The sequence below is a fragment of the Poecilia reticulata genome, chromosome 12 (assembly GCF_904066995.2).
Source record: "Poecilia reticulata chromosome 12, P_reticulata-male-v2, whole genome shotgun sequence".
NCBI classification, from domain to species: domain Eukaryota; kingdom Metazoa; phylum Chordata; class Actinopteri; order Cyprinodontiformes; family Poeciliidae; genus Poecilia; species Poecilia reticulata.
Genome location: NC_088841.1, coordinates 9,186,836 through 9,211,924, shown reverse-complemented (window position 1 = coordinate 9,211,924; position 25,089 = coordinate 9,186,836). Strand labels below are relative to the sequence as shown.

The window sequence follows — 25,089 nt, the reverse complement described above, 5'->3', positions numbered from 1 at the left end:
GAAATCAGATTATTGCTGTACTGGTGTAGCTTTTCAGCTCCCGATTTGAGTGATAGCTTGCACAAGCTTCTGAGGGATGACTGAGTTACATTTCTTTAAAGCGATGATGCCCGACTGTCAGACAGAGAAATGCATTAGTAAAACAGTTTGCTTTCTTTCTTCCCACTCACTCTAAGCAGCAGAGAAATGAAATCTTGCATTAGCGTGACGATCCGCCATCTCATGTAACAGTTTACTTAAAAAAAAAGATTCATCTTGTACCTAACTTAGATCAGCATTTTAATTCCATAAAATAAAAGCACCACTCTCCTCCTCTGTTTCACGAAGCCACAAAGCCATATTGAGCACCGACTTTTGATCGTCTGGGCTTTGGATTCGGCCTGTAAAAGAGCTTGTTTTCGTCCAGGCTCCAGTAAGTTGCAAAGCAATCTAAAGTTAAAGAGAAAAGTTGACGCTATGGCTCCCATGGAATATAACGGTTTCTGAAAACGCACAGAAGTGCTGGTTGTGATTTACTTTTCCTCTCAAAAGACCACTTCAGGGGTGGTATAGAGAATTGAAGTGGCAGATCACAAACAAAAAGGCAGAAGCTAATGCTGTGAAAGCTCATATATTCTGACTTTTACGTCCTCGCGGGTCGCAGGCTCCAAAATATGCTGAATTGTGTGTCTTAAATAATCCATCTTGTGCGTGTGTGATGTTGCAAAGCACACCGCGAATACGGGTAATAACGATGAAAATGCAACACCGTGTTCTTCATGTTTTCATTTTATCACATTGAGGGACAGACCTCTGATGTTAAGGGTCTATATTGATTAAGTTATCAGTTTCAATGTTATTTAGAGCTGACATGTCCAGGCTAGCTCCACCTTAATGGAGGGAAAAATCTCTCACATTACCACCATTAATATATTTTTTTAATTGTTTGAAAAGTGACTTGTTTTCTATATATCCATGGCATTCCTTTGTAGAACTTCCTTTTTTACTGCAATTTCCAGTTACAAGTCTTTTGTGATACGTCTCACCCAGATTTGCACATCTGGCTCTGTCAGATTGGATTTAGAGCATCTGTAAACATCAGATTTCTGACAGCATTTAGATCTGAACTCTGGTGATGCACTCTGGGTTTATGTGCAGTGTTAGCTGTCAGTCATGCATAGTGTGGGCCCCCCAAAAATCAATCAAACACCTACATCAGTAGCAGAACACAAGGTTTTCCAAGAAAACATTGGTGAGTGGGATCACTGTTGGTTTTGCACAAAATAAGTGCAAACCAGAGAATTTGCAACACACCATCACAAATTCACCAACAACAAAATCCATAAAACGTCCTCTAAAATTAAGATTTGCTCCTCAAACATGCTGTTTTCGATGTGGGTTTTGCTGCATTGAAAGCTGGCATTATTTGTTAATTATGGTGAAAACCCTTCTGATTCTACATAATGCAGCCACTGCAAAAAGTAAGTAAATAAAAAAGAAACAGTCTGCCACAGATACTGTAACTGCTGCCTAAAATCTCTATCCCTTGACAGCTCTAAGTAACTGAGAGGAAACAATTGTTTCTTTTTATTTTCCCCCTTTGTGCCTGCTTTGTTTGACCATTAAAAAAAAGCACAAGTGCTAAACATTCTTACACTTTTTGAGCTTAAAATAAACATGCACTATTTGCTTTGTGAGTGAGGTTAAGATTAAGTGTGATATTTCGGGATATTCCTTGGTAATGTAATGTTAGTGGACATGGACCAGGCTGGCTAAGCAGTGTAAATAAACTATGTAAACACATCACCCGGTGGAAAACCTAATGTTTGGACTCATTTGTATATCAGGGTTTGTTGAAAAGTCCTTTACTTGGTGAAGGTGTACACCATCAAAACTCCACTCTGTGGAACATATTGGAGTTTCATAGCCTAAGCTGTGCTCCCAAAGCCTACTAAAAAAAAAATCATCCATTGACTTCAGACATTACTCAGCTGTTTCTTGGGCCGTGGAGCCCTCCTCACACTCATTGACAGCATTGTATTATGTCAAACTGGTGATTTTTGCCTTTAAATACAAATGGTTCTGGAACTGGCTCATGATTTTAATACATTAGACGTTTTGTGAGGCTTTCCTCTTTCCGCTGGAGGCACCGAAACAGAAATGTTGCTGATTGGTTGTCAGCGAAGCGGTGGCCAAGTGAGGATGCCGTCATTAAATTTTGAGAAATTTATCAACTGAAAGCATGAACTGTGTGGTGAGCAGATGGTCAGACACGAAATATGAAGCCAGTGAGGAAGATCATTGCTAAGCAACACCTTTGGTCAATGACAGCTTCATCTTTTATAATGACCTTCATCACTTCACAATTACAGCATAAACCAATTTGCACAAACGGTTTTCCCTGCGCTATTACTGATAAAGCAGCTTGCAAAAGTATTTGTTTTGCATGTTGTGTTACAACATAACCACTGCCTTTAATGTATTGCATTGGGATTTTATGTGATAGACTAAAACAAAATTACACAAAATCAGAAAGTGGGACAGAAATTATAGTTTTCAGTTCTTAAATGAATAACCCTCTGAAAATGTGCTTTAACATGTAATTATGCAAACCCTGAAGGCCAACTGTAAGGTCTTGTAGTCTCTATTGGACTCAGGTTTGAACTTTGACTCTTCCATTTCTTTTCACAGGAGTATGTTTAAATACAAGTACTGCAGCCTTGCTGTTTTGTTAAGGGTTGCTGTTCTGCTTGAAGAAAAACCTCCATCCAGATTTCAAGTGTTTCTCCGGAATTGAAAACATGCTGGAGAATATTTGCTAAAAAAAAAAAAAAAATTGCCTGTTGCCATGCATCATGTTTTACAATGTATTTTACGCTACTCAGTGTATTAAAATGTTCCAATTCACATTGCAATAGGTTATGTTGTACAGTTTTACGGTAATGACTCTCCATATTCGCTTTGAAATTTCAGCTGACAAGCTAAAAGTTCAGGATTTAGATGTAATTTCCTCTGGGTGCCCAGTCGTTTTTTGATCTCTAGACATCCATTCAAATCACCAATTAAATTCCTGGAAAAAAAAAAAAAAAATTGCTCAAAAGCACAGATGAAAATCTGCTTTGCCAGCTTTTTCATCAAAGTTCCATTGGGTTTGTGCTTTCTGCTGCTGCAGATGGTTTTTGTCCTGTAAACTCATGCAACAAGTGCCAGAAATGCAGGACAAAGCAAAGTGTGTTCAACTGTGTGGCAGTGGTTGTTATGGAAGCGTTGCTCGGTCAAATTGTTGAATAATAATTTTTCTAAACCCAGGTGATGCTTCTGAGGCTGGATGAGCTGCTGAGCATGGCGTTCCCTAAAAATTTTAACAATAGAGCAGAGCTGCTTTTTCTATCAAATTCAGTTTGTGAAGAGGAATGGATTTTATCCAAAGGTCATGCAACGCTCATTTAATGGTTTCTAGATATTAACATACCTAGACATGATAGTAAAAGGTAAAAATCAAGACAATATTGTATGAATGTCGCTGCAGTTTGTCAGAGGCATAAAGCAATGCACATTGATAAATGAGAAAAATGTAAGGGGGTCTTAGTTTGGCAACAATACTACTGTATTTTCCGCACTATCAGGCGCACCGGATTATAAGGCGCACCTTCAGTGAATGGCCTATTTTAAAACTTTTTTCATATATAAGACTCACCCCATTATAAGGCGCATAGAATAGACACTACAGTAGAGGCTGGAGTTACGTTATGCATCCACTAGATGGAGCTGCACTAAAGTGAATATCAACAAAACAGTCCGACTCCACTCGGCGAGGAGAGCCTTCCGCAACTGGGCCGGGGCATGGCCGGACGATGGACCCTTCTCTGTTCGCGCACAGCATGTTCGTGGAGAACGCGGTGCTAAATGACCTGCAGACGACCTGATTCTAGACGCTTGGTAGGTAGATAGGTCAGTCAAACTTTATTAACAAAACAGCGTTCTGACAACTATCCCAGCATGCACCGCACACTTCTTCTTCTACGGGGGAAAATGAAGTCAGCGGCTGCTTACCGTAGTTGCTAGACCTCTTGTGACTCAATATTGGTCCATATATAAGGCTCACCGGATTATAAGGCGCACTGTCGGCTTTTGAGGAAATTGAAGGTTTTTAGGTGCACCTTATAGTGAGGAAAATATGGTACTTTAGTTCACATCTAAATAGTGTTTCTTTTCATTTTGGACTTTTGACGTTTCAGGTTCAACATAAAATTTAAGTGAAAAAAAAAAAAACTAAACAAATTTGGCACCAGAATTACAATAAATTAGCTATGTTCATACACAATATATAAAATATATTGCTTTAATGGTTCTGTCAGCATTTCTAAACAGAAAAATCAACTTTTCACCTGTTTCTGGATGACATGTTCCATGCTGGTGGCAGCTGCACGGCACGCATGTGGAGAAAGGCCCTCTGCCCGGGTCTTCTCTGGTGAATCCTGGGGCGCACCACTCGCAAAACTCGCCCGCAAAGCCTCGAGGACATGAGCAAGCTTCCACCCACGGAGCAGGAGCACTGGCTGGACTGGAGGAGCTGGAAGCGGAGGTCAGGGTTACCCCCGCAAGCTGTGATGTGTCTGGAGAGGGAGGAGGAGGAAAGTGGGATGGGATTAGTCATAAACAAATGCCCGTTGCATTGGTAACTGGTAAGTAAATTAATCATTGTTTTTTTGGGGGGGGTTTTCAGAAGAACAATCAAGTTTGCACAATACGTGCCTCTATGTGGGATTCTGTTTGAAAGGCTGTTAAGCCCATTTTTCCCTGCATTGAGTCACGTTATGTTTATTAGGATTTTATGTGACAAGCTAATCCAAAAATAATTTAGAACTGTGAGAAAAGTTTACATTGCTTTTCAAAAATGTGCTTAAACAAGGAAACTAAGGGTGTGCCGGTTGCTTTGAGCATCCAGATTATAAAACAAATTCTACCAATTGCCTTCAATTGTTACCTAATTACTAATTTGCAAACATGTGTAATTTTTCTCCCACTTCATAATTATGCACCGCTTTGTTTTTTGTTAGTTCCTTTTTAGAGCAGTCCTTCCATTTCCTCAATCCGTGTTGTTCACACACAAAAATATGCAGAAAAAAAAGAAATAGATAAAAAGAACAACAGATTCATCCTCCCACATGTAACTGGACGCCACACCTAATTCTCTCTACAGCACAAGCACACATATGCCTGCGTGAGCCCACACACATAAAGTCATTTAGTTGATCTTTGATATTGCAAATGTGGGAAAAAAAAGTTGCTTCGGCAGAGAGTGACATGAGAAAAAGGAGAAGGGAGACCATGTGGAGGAATGTCAAACATGCAGGTCTCACTGGAGGTTTCGACATCCCTCTCTCTCCTCTCATGAATAGTGATGGGGGCAGGCCGTCCTGAACTGAAACCAGCGCAACCCCGCTTTGGTCTGGGAGTAGCAGCCACAAAATTACTTTTGGTCCTCTCGTGTCCATTTCTGCATTTCCTCTCCCCTTTGCTGTGATTAAACACGAACTGGATGGTCTACGCAGACAGATATCAAGCACGAATGAGATGCCGCATAATGATCAGTGAGAGGTGAGAAATGTGCAAGTGCTGGAGTAGGAGGACGGACCCGGGATTTTAACAAGCCGCGATCCCGCCGCTCTTTCAATGGTGATGAAACCCACTTCATTTGCACCTCAGAGGGATAACAAGTACGAGAGCCTGTCCTCCTCCCAATCCCCTGATGTGCCTTAGCCTTCACCCTCTGCTCTCCACTCGCTCCCCATGTCTCTTAGCTCATTCAGCACTGGGGATATCTGCAATTAAAACAGTTTTCAGGCACCAAAGTCTATATTTTATGTTAATTGAAAGCTTTTCATTTGTAGTCACGCTGCGCCGGTTTGTCTCCATCAGTCCGTTATTTCAAAGAAGCCTTGTCAAAGCTGTCAGGATTTTTGCTTGACATTAAAAGGCTCGGTGCAACCTGGCGGACTGTTAAGGTTACCTGAACGTTAAGCCATTAAACCATTGATTTCTCTTAAACATTCAACATAGCCACATGCTGACTTCAGGGGCTTACTTTAGTGGTAGAGAATATAAAGCGACTACGAGATTTCTGTTTTAGGACGAGCCGGGTTTTTTTTTTCCTTTCTTTTTTTGCAGAGAGAATTTCAAAAAGCCAAATCTGACTGGAGATTTCAAGTCTCTCCTCAAAGCCTGTGGCAACGAGACATATTTGGGACTGCTTAAGAATGACTAAGACAAATCAATATCCAAGTTTTTCCCCACTGTACAGTACAAAAGAGACGGCACGGGGACGGCCAACAGTTTTATGGAATATGCATGGCTTGTGCCTCTGTTTGTTTGTGCACAAACTTCTGCAGCACTGTTTGTATGCGTGTAGGAAGTACGCAGGAGTGGGTGTTGTGATGCCTGCTTGGAACAACTAATTAAAATGGTGCAAGTAAGTGTGAGCGAGCTGGTAGTTTGGGCCAGCTGTTCTTTTCTTCTTGCTGCTCTAATCCGCCATAGCGTCTCTCAGATCCTGCTTGTTCATTACATCGCACTATCAGAAAGACACGTCACGTCGAGAGAAAAAAAAGGAGATGGATGTCAAGAAAATGCAAAAAAAAAATTTATTTTTTGCTTTTCCAGAAAGGTAAGTACTCTCTAAGCACAGTGACTATGTCATGGAAGCTCCCCTTGGTGTTACATTTTTATTTGTGGTACATTTCTTTTTCCAAACAGAACCTTTCTATGCAGAAGTGTCATAATCGTAGTCAGTTTTGTTGCCACATTCAGCGGGTATTCAGACTCCTCCAGCATGTCTTCTTTTTTGTTTTTTTTTTAAATGTCGAGACAAACGTAGAAATTTTTACTGGTGTTTGCACGTGTCGCTTTTTGCTCTGTTCAGCGAGTAGCCATTCCTGATGCTATACCAATTTCAACAGGTTTTTCAGCTTTTCTTGATTACTTGTGTCTGCATTAAAGACGTTTTGAAACACACTATACGTGCAAGTGGTATTGTCAGCAAAAAAGTAGTGTGTTGCCAAAAAAGCAGTGTGCTGAGAGAAAGAAGTGAAAGAAAGATAAAGGACCATAACAACCTAACATTGTAGGTCTTTCCTGCAGAGAAATTTAGAAGAAGGTCAAGGCATCCGTGAGTACAGTCTACCTTCAGAATCAAAAGGCATGTAGAAACTGGGAAAAAGTATTGGCAGGAAATCCGGCATCAGACGGAAAGCCACAAGAGTGTCCGAAGAAAAACTTCTGTGCATCAACAACTGAGGAGAATCAAAGAAATACAGCTTCAGGCACTCTTCAGTCGTGGCAACCTTCTCTCAGTTTGAACTGTAAAGAGACGGCCTCAAGCTGCAGCAAGAAACTCATTGCTAAGATATCAGAAAGAAAAAAAAATTATATGCTTGACTGGGCAATGAAGCATCATCACTGCACCACTTAAGATTGATTGTTGTGATGGACTCTTCTCAAAATTAAAAATTTTGATTCAGCCAGCCGGCTTTTTGCTCACTGTAAAGTTGGCTAAAGAATTTATGCAGTGACAAACATGGAGGAGGAAGCTTAATAGTTTGTGATGGTTTGCTGGATCCAGGATCGGTGACCAGACCAGAGTAAAAGGCGCCCTGAACCAAATTGGCTACTTTTGCTTTCTGTTCCCTCTGTTGTTTGTCGACAAATATAATTTAACGTTATATTAGATGTACCTTGGGGGGGGAGCAATAGAATTGTTGTTAGTTTGAAATCATGGACCAACCAGAAAACTCAACCAGACTTAAAACCTGGTGAGTTGGTTAGTGATGATTGGACATGAGAGTGAAAGCAAAGCAACCTACAAGTGACTCACAGTAACAGGAACTTTTGCAACATAGTTTGTCGAACATTTGACATTCATTGTAGAAAAAAACACCACAAGTCCTTTCAGCTGTCAGCGACTAATTTGATGAGTCAAACATTTGAAAACATTTTACTTTATAAATGAGTTCCATTAATATTTTTTTACTTCAGTTTTTCCATTTGTGCTATGTTTTATTTCAGGTTTTGGTACTGGACCCAATGATACGGCTCAAAAGACAACTATTCCTGATGTGCGCAAAACTTCTGAATTTGAAGTGAAGTTAGTGAAGTAAAAAATAAATAAATAAAATTATCAACAAGTATTCTGGAAGTTAGCAAATAAAAATAATTTTGGTCATTCTAACTGACCTAAAAGACATTTGGTTTGATTTAACTTTAGATCTTGACGCCTACAACAAAAAGTGTCTCTTTATTCAGTAAACGTAAATATCTGGTTTCAACTATAACTGACTAAGTTATTGTGTCTAATACAGTGATCTTATGACCCTTGCGAACAGAAATGCCCACTTACAGTTGTGTCCCCCAGCATTGCTGATTTTCAGAGCTGTCAGGTTGTGAAGGAGGCGCTGGAACTCGAAGGCAGACAGATGAGGCCTGAACCTCGCCTCGTATTCATGGAGCCTGTGAAACGAGCAGACAGGCAACATCGGTTACTGTATAGTTGTACAACACATGCACAAGCTGTGATTAAACACCTGAACGGATGCGCAGTAGCAGCACAGTCGTAGCACACAACGGAGGTAATTTGCGTTGCACGTTTCATTTATCGCTTTCCACAACGACACCGATAGAAAATTCTCAGCTATCTCTATGCGATTCTCTTTGTTTCAGCTATGTGCTATATAAAGCACAACTAGCAGATGTACAGGGAGCACCAGCAAAAAAAAAAATGTAAATGTGCTGACTTCAACATATATTCAGGGTCTTGATCACTGAGCTTTGCCATCTGCTGAAAGATGTTCTGCAAAGCCCGGCAGCACAGCTGACATCTGCCTGTTTTACTCCCCGAGTCTTGCATCAGTTCCATCTCGATGACAGGTGCTGCGTCAGCTTCTCAGAGCTGATCTCGAAATGTAAAAAAAAAACCCACAACTCTCATTTATTTTCCATAGTTATAAGAAAGCAAGCCTGTCTATTTTAAGCCATTTGTTTGCTAAATCTGAGGATACCTTAAAAAAAACCCCAGCATAACCAATGATGGTTCGTATCGTGTTGCTAGTTTCCGTAATCCCATCATTAGCTTCAAGTGATGAGTAAAGTAAAGGAACACAACGGCAACAAAAAGTAATTAGACTATTGCATTATGAAATTGTTTTTTTAGTTGTGAGCATCTTATGACAGCCAGGTATGATCAGTGGTAACTAGATCAACAATAGATAACACCGAGCGTGGGAAAGAGCAGAGTTGATGCTTGGAAGTACGTCATAAGCATGTCTGCATTTATTCAGCACAGCTACTCACAGTGGGTAGCGCATGGAGAAATTTTACTCCACTAAGAGCGTCAATATTTTGTAAAAATATTACTCAAGTAAGAGCAGTAAAACTTTTCCTATTATGTTCGTTTTTTTTTAATAATGTTCGTGGGTCAATTTGACCCGGGGAGTGTTTTATCATGTAATAGTGTAAGAAACCAAAAAATTCCTCCAAAACATTTTTTTATCTGATTATTAACTCTAATACTAACCATCTCAATCAAAATTTGTGCAATCATGTTTTTTTATTTCTCAGAAATTAAGGACTAATGACGACAACTTACTCAATTACTCATTTGGACATAAAAAATGGGATTTACATTTTTTATGTCCACTGAAAAAACCTAGACACAAAAAAACAATCATTTCCTTGAAAGTGATCTTTGGTAAATTTTTTTATATTACATTTAATTTTTTTTTTCAAAGGGTGATCTTTATAATTGAACTTGAGACACACATACTGTTCCGGGTCAAATTGACCCGCCAATTAAAATCAAGATAAATGAGTCATGCAGAGAGTATTTATGTTCCCCTCCACTTCTACTGAGTGTCCACTCAGTGTGGGTGGAGTTTGCCCACGGGAACAGAATAGGTTCCCGTCAAAAGTTGTATGAACACCTGCTTTCTCGCAGTTCATTGTGAAGTTTAGAGAGTAGGGAGAAAGTGGGTTTGTGTGTGTCTGTGTGTGCATGTGTGTGTGTGTGGTGTGTTGTGTTGTGTTTGTGTGTGTGTGGTGAAATAAGGTTCATAGCTGTAAGGAAACAAATAGAATTGGACATTTTTAATCTTTTTTTGCACTTTAACTTGACTGCTGGGTCAAATTGACCCGAACAGTATCGATGTAACAAGTAGACGCAGGGGGGGGGCTGCAAATGTGTAAAATGAATACATTTTCAATTTATATGTAGAGTTCACCTATTAAGACAAATAGAAAAAATTTCATGCAATAAAAATACTTGTAACTATTTTTAAAATATTATGTTGTGGGTCAATTTGACCCGCAACATAATAGGAGGGTTTCTTAAAAAGTTACTCGTGTAAATGTGACTTGTTATCCACATTTTAGAGTGAGCAACAAGCAAAAACAGAACTAATTAAGTATGCACTGCGGATATCATTTTTTAATTTAAAATATTTAAATAAAGCAGACCATGTGATTGAGGCACACACATGGTGTAAATTTGCACACTTAAAAGCTCTTACCGCTAAGTCACAGACATTTGAATGATGTAAAATGAAAAACAGATTTCCACGTTAAATATTTAACTTATGGAAAGAATCTAAAGACATATGCAAAATAACTTGATTTAAATGCTTCTTTGTTTTTAAATCCACTGTAATTGTAGCTTTTACCACTTTGAGTCAAATGTATTTGCTGCAGAACACAAACCACATGAAAAAAAAAGCAGACTGAAATCGAAAACAAGAACCGTGCAAATGAAGGCAAGAAAAGAGTTAAAACTTAACTCCATATCAGTCAAGAATTTTATGTTAGTTTTAAATGGCCTCCGCTTCAATTGGTCAGTTGTTCTAAGCAAGATGCCACTTCATTTTCAGAATGCTTTATTTTGTGCATGGCCTCATTCTCATCACTTGTATTTACAGCACATGTAGGGGTGCGTGTGTGTGTGTGGGGGTGCGTGTGTGTGTGTGTGTGTTTGGCTGTCCACAGTCTCTTGACGTGACCGGCCGTTGTTCCTCGCCCTGACGTGTAGGGACAGTAATAAAGAGAGGCAATTACAAACTGGGCCTCAAAGCCACGGTAATGGAGCTGGTCAGGCAGTGATAAGCAGAGTGCGCATGAAAGTGAACAAACTCCTGATGATGCTTTCCCCTATGGAGTGTCACTGTCCCTTTTAATCAGTGGCAAGGCGAGCACAGAGAACCAAATGGTAATTGAGGCAGTTCTACAGAGGATCATAAGCAGAAAAATAAAAAAATAAAAACAAAGATGGAAGCAGACACAGAAGCACCCAAAGGACGATGTTGTCAGACGGAGATGCGAGTGAGAAACCATCAGATCCAAAACACAAATACGTCGATGGTTGTAGAGTGAAAACGCCTTCATATTTGCATAAATATACCACTGGCGTGAAAACGTTGATGGCAAAGAAAGGACTCAGTTTAATTTGCATTCATGATCGTTGTTAAACTGTAACAACTGAAACATGAGGCAAAAATGTTAAAAATAATAAATAAAACTCTTCACTCTCTTATTCGCTATATCTAAATTTGTGATGCGTGTTTTTGAATTTCCAGCACCACCAGCAAACAGCCAGTGATAATTCATAGACATGCACCAAGTATTTGCTGCAACATGCCACATAAATAATGATCACCAGGATAAAACTGAATACATAGTTAAATCTGAAGTAATGGACTGCATGATTTTCATCCTTTTGGCTGGAAACCTGTTGTGATTAAAATCGTTTGTCTTCATAAAGTTGATCCTTTTATTTATTTATTTTGCTTTGCATTCTATCCACACACTCAAACGTGAATTGCAGCTGTAACTGGACCACAGCCTTAGGTGTCCAATAAGAACATTATCCATAACGAGATAATATTTCAAATGATCTTTGGCTGTAAAGTCGCAGATTATCACATGCACAAATAATCCGGAAGCGTCCGTATGTTACTGTTGCAACTTACTGTGGAGTGTACCACAATAATTTAATGAGGCACCAAAATAAACTGTACCGATTCATTTACTAAAAGGTTAGGTGTATGCATTAGCATTTTATGATCTATTAATATGATCTATTAATAATGTTATTCATCAGTAAAATAGAAAGCAACAAAAAGCACTAATTTTTATTGCCAGCATGTTCTCCTATTCTATGAAATACACTGGATTTATGATTTCTTGGATTTGACTGAAATGCATTTTATCCAAGACATTTTTATGATCAGTTAAGTAAAATGAATATTTTTGGTAGTTTCTATGAAATTATTAAATGGTAAACAAAATATTTAATATTCTCTTTACTTGGAAAAGCTGTGCTTTTCCAAGCTTTTCCAAACACCAAAGACAACATTTTCGTTGTGGATGACTTTATTCAAAATAAATATATTTTTAACGCTGGCTTGTAGACTTTCCATGATTTTTGTAAATGCGTTTCCTCATTTTGGAAAAATATACACTTCCCCCTCGCCTTTTGTAAGCATTTTTGTTTATGTTTTGTTAATCTTGTCAAACATAATCCTTAATCAAATTTGTAGATTTTCAAAAAAATAAACTAGCCACGATGAACCAAGTTCCTTCTCTGCTTCATGGACGGCGATTAATGCTCCAAAGAGGCTTGCGGTTCTCATAGACATCTATAAATGTAATTTCCTGAAAGCCCTTTGGCATCTACAACAGCAAAGAGCTGATTAGTACCGACTTAATAAAGCAGTTTGTAAAGAATAGGTTTATTTTTTCCTGGTGCTTCAGGCGCCTACGTATATTTATATGCTGCGAATGTACACTCGCGCTACCAAAAAGGCAATAAAAACTCCCACACCCACTCAATTCAAGTGAAGAGAAAATGAACAGAGAACATGAGAGAGAGAGATGAGTTGATACTACGTTTAAAAAAAACAGCATTCACCTCCTCCTCTCATCAATTCCCCTCACATAAATTCCTGAGCATCCATATATTCCTCAGCCATCTGATTCTAAAATGATCTCTGCATCAGGTGGGAACACAAAGCCACTTTACAGGTTATCACATTTACTATCCATGAATGCAGATGCTGCCAGTCAGGAGAGAGATGAGGAGTGTGTGTGCATGGATGTGTGTGTGTGTGTGCGTGTGATTGTGAGTGCTCAAACTCATGTTTATTTATGCCTCCCTCCTCATGCTTTTTATCAAAACACTCAGAAACACATATTTCCATTTTCAAAACATGATTAATTTAAATGCCTGTGTTCCATCTGATTTCAGGGAATCAAAAATGCAAAAAAATTAAAAAATTAAAAAATCTCAATTAAATAAACGAACCTGTGCAAGACACGAAAAAAAAAGAAAAGGAAATTAGGAAAATACAATAACAAAACCGTGCGTCATCGTGGTGGTAAACGAAAAGCTGCATGTCATCTTTCCCAAGAAAGATGAGCAGCAACTTTCTTGGGAAAAGTTTAATGGCATGCTGTCTTGATGCTTTGGGTGAATTTCAGAGGGAGAGGCAGCGTATTCCTTTAGCCAGGGCTCTGGGAGGAGAGGGAGCAGTCATTACTGGTGCAAAGACACCACACCGAAGCTAGGAAATATTGGAAGTGACATAAAGTCTAACTGGGATCCCCTTGAGAAACTGGGTCCCTCTGATGGCCGAACAAACTGTACGTCTTTTTAGGTTTGAGGTCTTTCACTGAAGCTTTTCCCCACTGCTTCTAAATACTGAATAATTGCACACACCAACCAAACAGCAGATAAATCAAGAGGCATACTCTGATGATTTGTAGGGCCATGCAAAAGAAAATCTATCACTTTAAAGAACGTTGTGTTAAAAAATGATCAAGGATAGCGAACAAACCACAAACCGATTAGTAGCAGAATATTGCTAAAAAATGAAAACATGGTGATAAATGTGCAAAATGGAGAAGAATTAGTAACATATTAACTGTATGTCAATTCTGCTTGCCACTACCTTTGTGCGTTCTCTGTTTCACAGCATTAGGGATTGACAAAACACTATTTCTCATCAATGGAATGAGTGATTTCGTACGACTAATTTATCTGAACGGATTATGAATAATTGATCATGAACTACCGATGCACCCTATCGTGTCGTGCAAAAGTCATTTCTTCACATTTTGACACAACTACAAGCTGTAATGTATTCTTTTGGAACTTAACCAACACAAAGTCGTGCATGGTAAGAAAGTTGTTGGAAAAATGTTAATGGTTTACAAATGTGTTGAAAAAACAGAAATATGTTAGATGCAACTTTACTCAAGGCACTTTTAGATGTCCAATGATTTAAAGCTGAGGCTCTGTGAAAGGCTTTGAACAAGGAGGGAGTATCTCATAAAAGCAAAACCTATCAAGAGATGACCATTCACTTAAACTAACAAGCTGGGCATGGACATATTTTTTTTGCAAAACAAATGTGAAGAAATGCATTATTTTTCTCCTACTATTCAATTATGCACTTCCAAATACAATATGCCAACGTTTGCTGTTAAAATGTGAAAAGAAAAGTTAAAAAGCATGGAAATACACAGTTTATAAATTGCAAATACCTCCTCTTGAAATATCTAACACAGCAGCCATGGTCAATGTTCCTTTTCTCATGCTGGTATTGCAAGTCTCTCTGCATCTCTTCTTCACCACATAATGGCAGCTGAACTGGACATTTCTGCCTTTACCAAAAAAATAAAAAATAGGAAAACTATTTCAACAAGGCTGACAATTCTCCTGTCAAGTTCTGTTTTTAACAACTACAAACACCATCGTAGGTGCAGGGCTCCTGTCTGAACTGCCAACAATCACCGTGGGATTCTTGAGAACCATCTACACCGCGCAGCCTTCATTACGACCCTCGAGCTGAAACAGCGGGTTTCCGCGTTGCAACATTCATCAATCAGCCGTTTCCTTGTTCGAGATTCTGTCCGGCTTCCTTCTACATGCTGTAACCATCGCCCACCTAACACAGCACAGCTTTCTCATCACACTGGGAGGTTTGGTAGCTTTTCCTCAGATGTCCACACACTTTAGCATGTTTGTTTTCAGGTGTGTTTTTCGGCAGCCAACAGGTAGCTGTCCATTATTACAGAGACTTCAAGAAGAGGGATCCCAGAGGTATTAGGGGGCTATAAAGGACTGTTTCTATCCAGCAGACTGAAACGTCGTCTGCCAGGCACAAAGAAAAAATTACACCACTGCATAACAAGGGCCCTATCCATGTGGACTCTTCAGTTCTGTCAAACAATTTGCTGTGTTTTTGCTTTGTTTCAAATAAAGCCTAAAAAGAAAAAAAAACAAAACAAAGAAAATTAAATCCTCGATTAGGGAGTAAAATGAAGCACGGAAGGTTAAGCTGGTCCAAGGCTGCTGAGGAGGACATTTAGGACAACACATAGGGAGAATAGGAGACAAATTGCAACAAACAGCGTGAAGGAGGTGCAGAGTGGGATGAGAAGGATTACGGAGCGGCGCGGAGGAAAAGGAAACAAAAACAGAGCGAATAACTTGAGCCTGTTTTTGGAAGAGGCTCACATTGTGGGAGACCGGACCACCTGCACCCACTCGGCGAGGTCGACAGACCTAATGAGATCTCTCTGCGACTGATTAGGCTGCCGATCCCCCACAGGCTGTCACGCCGGGGCTCACCTCTTCAGCACCACTACGCCTCGGTATGCCAGCCGCTTCTGCCTCCGCGCTGACCGCTTTATCCCGAGAGGGGCCGACGGGGAGCCTTGTTAGATGGAAAGACAGCGCGAGGAGAGTGGCAGGAAGTCTGATGTGAGATGAAGGAGCCAATAAAATAAAAATGTTCGGCGAAGAAAGTAACCGATTCGCAAGTTCACGCACACACACACACACACACACACACACACACACACACACACACACACACACACATGAAGAGAAAATAAATATCTGAATTATTCGAAAGAGGCCATTTCCTTACAAATCAAATATTGACTATATATATTTACAATACTTTAAAAATAAAATATAATTATTTTTAGCAAGGTATGTCTCCATATAATACAATTTTCATCCCTCTATCAAATAAGAGTATAAAAACTGTGGAGTGGAGACTGGGTGAAGTTAATGGTTCTCTTCAGGATTTGGATCTTGTTTTCATTTGTATCATGATAAACTACAAGGGTTTCAAAAGTATACAAACTTCTGTTACAAAGCCAAAAAATACAACAAAAACAAGACCGTGATACATTTTTTAAAGTATTTCCACCAAAATAATGTAATATTTAACTTGATGCAAAAACAAAACATAAAATTATTGTGATTCAATTCAGCATTTCTGTGTTCCTGTGGTAAGACTCACCATCCCACATCTTGATTTATTTGTATTTGTCCACTCTTCCTCGTCTGTCAGAATCTCTTATCTCTTAGAATTATCTGTCAAGTTTAGTTCTGGACTGTGGCGATTACAAAACTTAACTCTTTCCTTCTAATCTATTTTCAGCTTCAACTTTCTACCAGAAACCCAATGAAATCCAAAGCCCATTGGTATCCATTAGTATTTCAATCAGTCTCCACCTAAGGAGGGAACTCCAGATTCATCTGAAGAGTAACAGCAGACACATCCACATTTCACTCCTTAAATAGTGTCCTTGCTGTTTTTTTCTTCTTTAACTTCTTGCCGGCTCGTTGTTTTCTGTTGTGTGCTTGACGCCACCGTCTGACTGGGAGCATTACTGCAGTCAGAGTGCAGCACACGGACATCCTCGGAGAGTTTAGTGGGCTGGCACAGATGATGAATTTTATGTCACACAGGGTTTGTAGTGAACGGGCAGTACAGCGGACTGAGAGGCAGGAATTAGGCCTTTTAGCATCCAGGAGACTCAGCCCAAATTTGATAACCTGGAACCAGACATCTGTTCCAAAGAGTTTTGAATTTTTTTTCTTTTTTTCATTTTTTTTAAAGAACTTCCAAATAAATATTGTATCAACCATTTTTGTTGGTTGTAAATACCGAGACACTCTTTACAGCTAGAAGACTAAAAATGACATGGATTGTGATGTAAGGCATAAATATAGAAAGATTGTTACTTTTATAACGACTTCATTTTAACATTCTGCAAAATGTTCCATGCAATTAGGGCAGGGAATATTAGTCAGAAAAGAGACCGCAGATGTTGTTTCCAACCACAAATATAGTACTGCAACAAGAAGACATCAGAAAATAAAATCCTCTCTTAATCCTCTCATAACAAACGTGCTTGATTTTGATTGTTGCCGTCTTAATCACAACATCCACCCTGTGATTATCGCAGCATTCACACAGGTCCTGTTCCTGCATATTCGACAGGTCGGAATTCATTAAGATGCCAAATATTTGCCTCAGACTGACTGAACACAACATGTTTATAAATTCTCTCTGAATATATATATAGACATGCACTTTTTTTACATTTTATTTTGCAAAATGTGATCTGATGGCTGCTGACCCAAGTATCTGTCTAAACGTAGGAGGATACTTTATGCATTATGCAGTAAGAGAGTGAGTGAAACCACTCGGTTATGTGTAGCTGCAGCTGTTAAAAGCAAAGTGTTGCTGTGGGTCAGAAACGCTTTAACTTAGACACATAAAAATACAGATAAAATGTTTAATTCAAAATCCAAACTACTGAATTAAAAACCAAAAGATGAATAAACCAAGTCAAGTCCTACAGAGATGCCAGAAAGAGTAGAAACAATTGGCTAATCACACCCTTTTTAATGACTCCTCTCTTATGACACATTTATATGACCTTCCTCCAATGAGGAGGAAGGTCGCTCAGTGTAAGGTAAAATGAAAACATAGAACAAGATAATAAACAGCAGAGAACAATGAGTCACATTTCTGGTAAACAAAAGTAAACACAAGTTTTCACCTGGTATAGTTCCATGTATGTAAAACAAAAAAAAACAAAAACAAAAACATTGTTTTGCTATGTACATATCTTTTCTTTATTATCGTTGATTTTTTTCCCCTATTTACTGAGGAATATTGAAATTAAATGTAATCTGTAAGAAACCACCAATCCTTCAGAGGCGGAACACAAACCTCTGAGATTATAAAGTTTAAGTAAAATATATATTGCAAACAAATACTTATATATCCCACATATAACACCACATGACATTTTTTGTCTTACCGTCTGATATTAAATCAGACACTTTCCCTTTAAACAAGGAAGCAGTATGCTTGAGATGTTACCTTACAAAGTACGATGCCATGACATGATTATCTAGCCTACCTGGAATTTCTTAAAGGTGTAGAAATCAGTAATCAGTGCATGTGAACTTCTGAAAAGAATATAGAAACTATCATCTATCTTCCATTACTTTGGCATCTTAGCAAACCTACATAATTTTCATTATCCTAACTCATCTGAAACAGGAAAGGCTTGGCATTATTTGAAGTCAGGTACTATAAATATGTGCTATGTGATTCACAGCAGTGATTTGCTCTGTTTTAATTGTCTTCTTACATTTTTCCTCACTTTTAATAGGTTGAAGTCATCAAACAAATTCTAATATCAGCCATAGATAACCTGACGGTATATAAAAACACAAAAACATTTCTAGCCACGTACCAGCATTTCAATTAAATTTTAGTTCTAACTTTGACTAGGCCAAAAAAAACAAACAAAAAAAAAACATCTTAACTCATTCAAAAGTGGTTTCCTTTAGAACATTGTCTCGCTGCATGACCCAAGCGCCAGGCAAATACATTTTCACAAAGGGTCAGTTTGGTTTGGCTTTTTGCACAACCACCTATAACTTCTGCTTGTGACGTCATATACTCTGAGGACTCTTTAATTTACACCCTTCAGTTGAAAATAAAACAGTTGTAACATACGGATATATCATTAATCACATCTCCTTTCCAATGATTAGTCTGGTGTGACTGTGGCTCTTGTTCTGCATTGTCCTTGGACTTTCAATGCCTCCGCTAAAGGCATAGCATGTATAAATGGATATGTGCTGCAGCTCTGTACCTGGCAGGTCTACATGACAGCCAGCAGATGAAGGAGCCGGCTCATTACCACATTTTCACCCTGGCATTCAGCTGGGATTGTGACAGCAATGTCAATGTGGGTGAATACTAATCCTAACGTGTTTTGTCTTAAAAGGCCCGTGTTCTGTGGGCGTGCTAAATATAATGTCGCAGAGAACAACTCAGACAAAGGGGGAGGTGCACAGACGCGGAGAACAAACAAACAACCTAACATCCGGGCTATGGATTTTGTTCCCCTGAGAAAAGAAAAAAAAACGGATACAGTGGTAGCTTAAAAAACAACGCAGCTGAAAACTGACAGCCTGACGCCCGCCTGCTCCTACCTGACAGTGAAGGAGCGCCGTGGGGTGAGGCTGGGGTCGACGTCTGGCAGCGGCTGGTAGGAAAGGTCTGCTGACAGGGCAGTTCCAGATCCTTGGAGCAGCAGTGTGACGTGGTCAGGGAGCAGCTCAGAGGTTTCAGAGGTGAAGGTGATGGAGAGGAGCTGGCCATAGCTGTTCACTTTGTGACCCAGGAATTTCTCTGGTTGGAAGGAAAGCACAGGATGGACGTCAGGAAGTAGAGTCGAGTAAGTTTTGTAATTAAAGTCCGAGCCAGTCTGCTCAAGTATAAACACATATTTGTGTATGAACTCGTTGTGGTGACAGCCGACACAGTGTATAACCAACAAAGTCCACCTGCCGTTCCGTAAACAAAGCATCGTGGAGGCAAAGGAACACACCAGACACAGCTGCGGGAAAGGTTAAAGAAGGGTTATGTCATAAAACAATATGAGTTTTTCATGGAGAACTATTCATAATCTAAAAATCACCAAGACGTTGCCATCATCCACTTACACTGACGAGTCATGAAATAAAAGCAATAATTTGGAGATGCAGTTATACTCATGGTAACTCTAGAGGAGCTGCAGAAATCTATCGACAGGACGACTATCAGTCACATCCCAAATTTGGCATTCATGGAAAAAAAAAGGAGGCCATTATTGAAAATCTTTTCAAATCTTTGTTTTCCAAGAAAGTATTTCCTATTTTTTTGTGTTAATGCATAACAAGCTTCCATTATTACATTTCCAGAGGATTTTGGCGATGCCACAATCTGGTTTTACAGCTGGTTTAATTTTATACAAAATGACCAACGTTATTACAAATTGGCAGATACCAAGTCAACAGCTGCTACAATATCATTGTTGCCATTTAGTGGTCTGGTCAGATGAGGCTAAAATTGAACAGCTTGAACAAAGTCCTTTGCAAGGTGAGAATATTTCACTCGACATCACTCAGAACAAACCATCCAACATCCCGTGAACCAGGGTGGTGGCAGCATCAAGGTATGCGCATGACAGAGAAGCTGATCAGAGCCGATGGACAACAAAGGATGTTGAATACAGAGGGATTCTGACAGGAAGCTCATAAGAGACTTTTTGGTGAGACGGTAAATCCTAAACACATAACCAGAGTCACAACAGAATGTTTTATATCTCTAATTATGCTGAAACGTGGGGTAAGTGTTTCTGAGAAGCTGAATTCATTTACATGGCACACTTTTTCGGGAATATTTAGAAGACTTTCCGTTCATCTCTACAATTATAAACTATTTTAATGTTGTTATTTTTGTTGTAATGTGCTTTTGAGTGCTTTTGGAAGGCTCAGGATTTGACCAGATGTTTTGGCTTTTTTGCTCATAAAATGAGAAACCCTGCTTATTAAGCTCACATAATTACACATTAGCACATTTTTTGCTTGGCTACAATAAATTAAAGACACTCTCAGACAGTTCTACCACACAGAGCAGCAGAGTTTTTTTTTTCTGTCTGGGTCTGAGGAACGTAGCCTAAATCCCCCTCTGTTAAACATGTAAACAGTTTACTGAAAGTCTTGCATCAGTCACGGCACGACTGATCTGGTTTTCAAAGAACATAAAGTAAAAAAATATATACAAATAAAAATGCAAGATTACTTCCTGGATTCTTTTTTTCTTCTTTTATTATTTTACAAATTCAAAATAAAATGCAAAAGCTTCCAAGACATGTGTTGTTGTCACATTGAGTTGTAAGTCGGCTGTCAGACTTGTCAACACCCCTGCTGGCAAGTATGACAGCATGTGAATGCTATTCGTTGGGAGCTCATAGTTATTCTGTTCTTGTTTGAAGGATTTCATTCTTTTTTTTTCCATCCAAAAGGCTTTTAGTGCTGACAGATTCTAAGGAATTTGACGTATTCATCTTCACCTTTAGTCCATTCTTCTATCACTCACATGTCGCGCACGTCTAAAGCATGAATAATCCACCTCCGTGCTTAACAGCTGGTGACATGTACTTTAATGTAAGCGTTTATGTAAACGTAGCATCAGCACTGTACATATTAGTCGTAGTCTACAATCCTCCAGGGTCCCCAAAAATGATGTCACTTTCCATAATCGGTGCATCAAAATGTTTCACATTCTAACGTAATTAAAATTTTGCTTTGAGGTGAAAAGAAATGTGTTAAACATCGCCTTTGAATCAGAGTGATTCGATGCTTTTGTCATCTTAAAAGTGACGTCAATGTAAACTGAATATGTTTGTAATTTGTTTTAAGATCAAATAAACCTTGAACATCTACCTTCAATAAGCTTAGAATGATTCTTGTGACAAAAACAAAAGTCTTAAAAGGAAAGTATGAATCCCCACTAATAAGTTACCATCACCGTTAGCAATTTTCAGTAATAATACAAACACATTTATGCTTAAAAAGTATAAACCCCAAAAGTGCTTTGAATAAAGACTGATAACCAACAATCATGACTTCATAGCTTTGTAAAAGCATGGCAGTGTCCACATTCTGACGTGGCGGATCTTTTTTCAAGAAGTGAGCGCACATAGTGCAATTCTTGAACAAAATTCACTTGAACACGATTCACCTCCTGCAACGCTCGAGCGTCCAGCTAGAGACACAGTAGACAAAGCATTCTGATGCGTTAATGCTCCAAAATACTTCATCAGAAGTGCCACAATCTGCTCTCATTGATTAGAAAGCACGACAAAAATTTCTCAACACTAGGCCCAGGTCAAAATATCTCAATAGAGCTCTGTGAGAGGTGTTGTGTGAGTGGCTGGACGTTCGGTGGGGTGTTTTTCTCAGAAATGCACTTAAAAAGCAATGTTGAGGTTTTGCTCCTCCTAATCCGCTTCCACTATCTGGCTTTTGTATCTGCAGGAGACGTGGATACTTTGAGGAATGTTTATCTGATGCGGCGAGGAATTATGTACATTTGTCCAGTTAATCACTAAAGAGCTACTATAACATTTACACTGCTAAACAGCGAAAAACTCCTGTATGGAAACTGCTACGTCATCATACACGGAGTAGGCTGTCTGCAGAAAAGTGTGGGGCTCTCTCCATGATCATTTTGTAAGATGTAACAAACATATTTCTGAACTCACATTTTTGTAAACGTCATCAAAACCTTTACTTTTTTCACTTTATGTTAATATGTAGTACATCTGATAATCAAAAATGCTTGTCAATACTATTCCTTGCTTATATCAAGACTACAATTTTTAACACAAACATTTTGTCTTTCGCAAAAGATGACTTCACATTCACGTCATTTTCACTGCATCTTTTATTTGCTCTTTAAAAAAAAGAAGATAAAAACGTTCATACAATAACACAATGCTACCGTTCTCTTACCAGATGTGGTTAAGTGAGAGGGAAAAATGACAGGTTGCACGCTTGGTTGCCATCTTGTTTTTGCGCGTAATCGTGTGTGAAGAACATCCTGAGCTCCTCGGGGGCTTAAGAGGGCTTTGGAATTGAGTGGGTGATTTTGCTTGTGAGGGGTCTGTGGCATCATTCAGAGCAATTCAGCCGTCTGATCAGCCAATATTTGTTCAACCAGGAGTCAGCTTTTATTTTTCGTGCGGTGCCCTTGCGTGCCTCTCCCCCACCCCCTATCACATTGGCAGCCACACTGATGAATGCTTTTTTTTTATCTCAACTGCTATTTAAATTGACTTTCTGATACCCTGAAATAAGGCATTTTGCGGCGTTGGTAAAATATCACCGACTGCATAAACAACACGTAGCATCTTATTTTAGTGGAATGCATTATTACAAATGCATTATTATTATTATTTATTATTATCTCGTATGTCAGATTTGTCCTTTCCTCTCTCGGTCTCATGTCGTGAATTTCATTTTAAATGAAACATTATGTCCTTCGCACATTGCATTTGAGGCTCTTTACAATAAATCATAGCGCTATGTCAGCAGAGTGAATGTTATCGCAAGCAACAAGAGTGCCGCAATAACCTTGTTGCATAATTGTACATGTTTCAATTGAAACTACGATTTCATTTTTGTATTCCGCCTCATTTTGATCAGACAGCATCCTCACACATAGCCTTGTGGGAGTTGCAGAAGTCTCTCCGGATCTATCGGACTGTCAGGACGGCTCCCTTCCTTACCTTCACTCAGCTGAACCCAAAGAGCTTTTCTGTCCAATATAGCTGTGAATTCTGGCTAGCTCATACCAAAACTTTCTTTTATTGATACCGATAGCATTAGGATCAGTAACAGGATACAAGCAGAAAAAAAAAGTCACTCTTCATCTTCAATCTTATAGCGTGAAACTAAGTGTCTGGAGTAAAAACTGATTTCTATTTAGAATTGTTCATAATTTCATCCAACTTGTTAAAAAAGTGTCCTTCCATTTGTGGAAAGGTAACACATACAGCATGATGCTGTCGCCACACTTTTACTACTCTGGGTGTGATGTTTTTCTGGTAATATGCTGTGTTGTTCTTGTGCCAAACATGCCATTTGAATTTGAGATTAGAGACGCTACCTTTGTTCCAGAGTAACACGTTCTTAAACAATCTACTGAGATTGCAGGCAGGCCCGACACTTTCTTTGGATAAGAAAATAAATGTATCCTATAAGTCCAGCTGTAAGTGCACAACAAAGGGGATTGCTGTCACATGGACAACGCAACCAGTATTCATCCAGAATTGTCTGCAACGTCTTCAGACGTTTGGCAGCCTCAATGACCAGTTTCAGTTTGATCTGGTTTTTTTTATCAATCTCGCAGACATGTCACGTTTTAGTAATGTCCCTCTGGCTCCATGTTTTCTTCAAATACCGATGAGTTTCTTTACTGTGCTGCAGTATGTAAATAGACTAAAACACTGTACATGTTTGATTCTTCTCCTGACTCCTAACTTTCTGCAAAGTGATTCTAACCATCCATCCATCTACCCTTTTTTCTTTCCACTTTTTTTCTTTCTAATATCTTCCTTCACAAGTAGGGGGAAAAATAAAAGCTGAGCTTTCCTTTATGCAAGTAGCAGTGGCAGGTTTACTGTGAGGATACATTAATGAGCAGAGCAGAGGACAAGATTATTTATATTCATCATCTAACTTTAGGAGCGGGATTTGGAGGAAATGAGAACCAGGCAGTGATTCAATGACGAAGGCTTTTGTTCCATGGGTAATCGATAGTACTTTCTGTTCAATCCCGTAAGCCATCGCTCATGTCAGACAGGCTTCAGATGCAAAGGAAATAGATAATTATTGCTAATCAGACACAAAGGGAGTGGCATGATAAACACCTGCAGTCCAGCCATCGGCATGGAGGACACAGACGGCATTCTTGCTTCGAACAAACACGTCTCCGAGGAGTTTGAGATCAATACCAGTTGAAAAGGCTAAACAAATTAAAACAGAAATTCTGTAGCGCAAGAGGGAAAACAAGGCTTTCTTATTATATGCATTTTCAATTAGTGAGACGTTCCTCAGACGTGCTAAGTCACAAATTTACTTCTGAAGTAGATAAGAGAGTAGGAATTACAAAAACAAGCAACAGATCAAAACATGTTTCCAAGTTTTACATTTTTTTTAGTCCCATTTTTGCAAGTTTAAAACAAACAACAACAAAAAAAAAAAACGACATTTTGTTGATAAATTCCATTTTAGCTGTGGCGGTGTTTAAGATGAGTAGAGAAAAAAACATGTCGTTTTAAAAAGTAAATGGTAAAGGATTTTATACAATGGTTTATGCAGAGTATTTATGTGAAAATGACATCCGTGGTTCT

General features: G+C 38.9%; 1 protein-coding gene across 1 annotated transcript in view; it reads right to left on the bottom strand.

Moving 5' to 3' along the window:
* The window catches only part of lamc3 (laminin, gamma 3), a 147,251-nt gene that overhangs the window by 38,326 nt on the left and 83,836 nt on the right, over positions 1–25,089 (bottom strand). The window contains exons 10-12 of the mRNA XM_008423622.3: positions 19,340–19,538; positions 8,375–8,484; positions 4,368–4,595 (exon numbers count right to left, since the gene is read on the bottom strand). Coding sequence (XP_008421844.2) covers positions 4,368–4,595; positions 8,375–8,484; positions 19,340–19,538 — 537 coding nt within the window. The remainder of the gene's footprint in view (positions 1–4,367; positions 4,596–8,374; positions 8,485–19,339; positions 19,539–25,089) is intronic.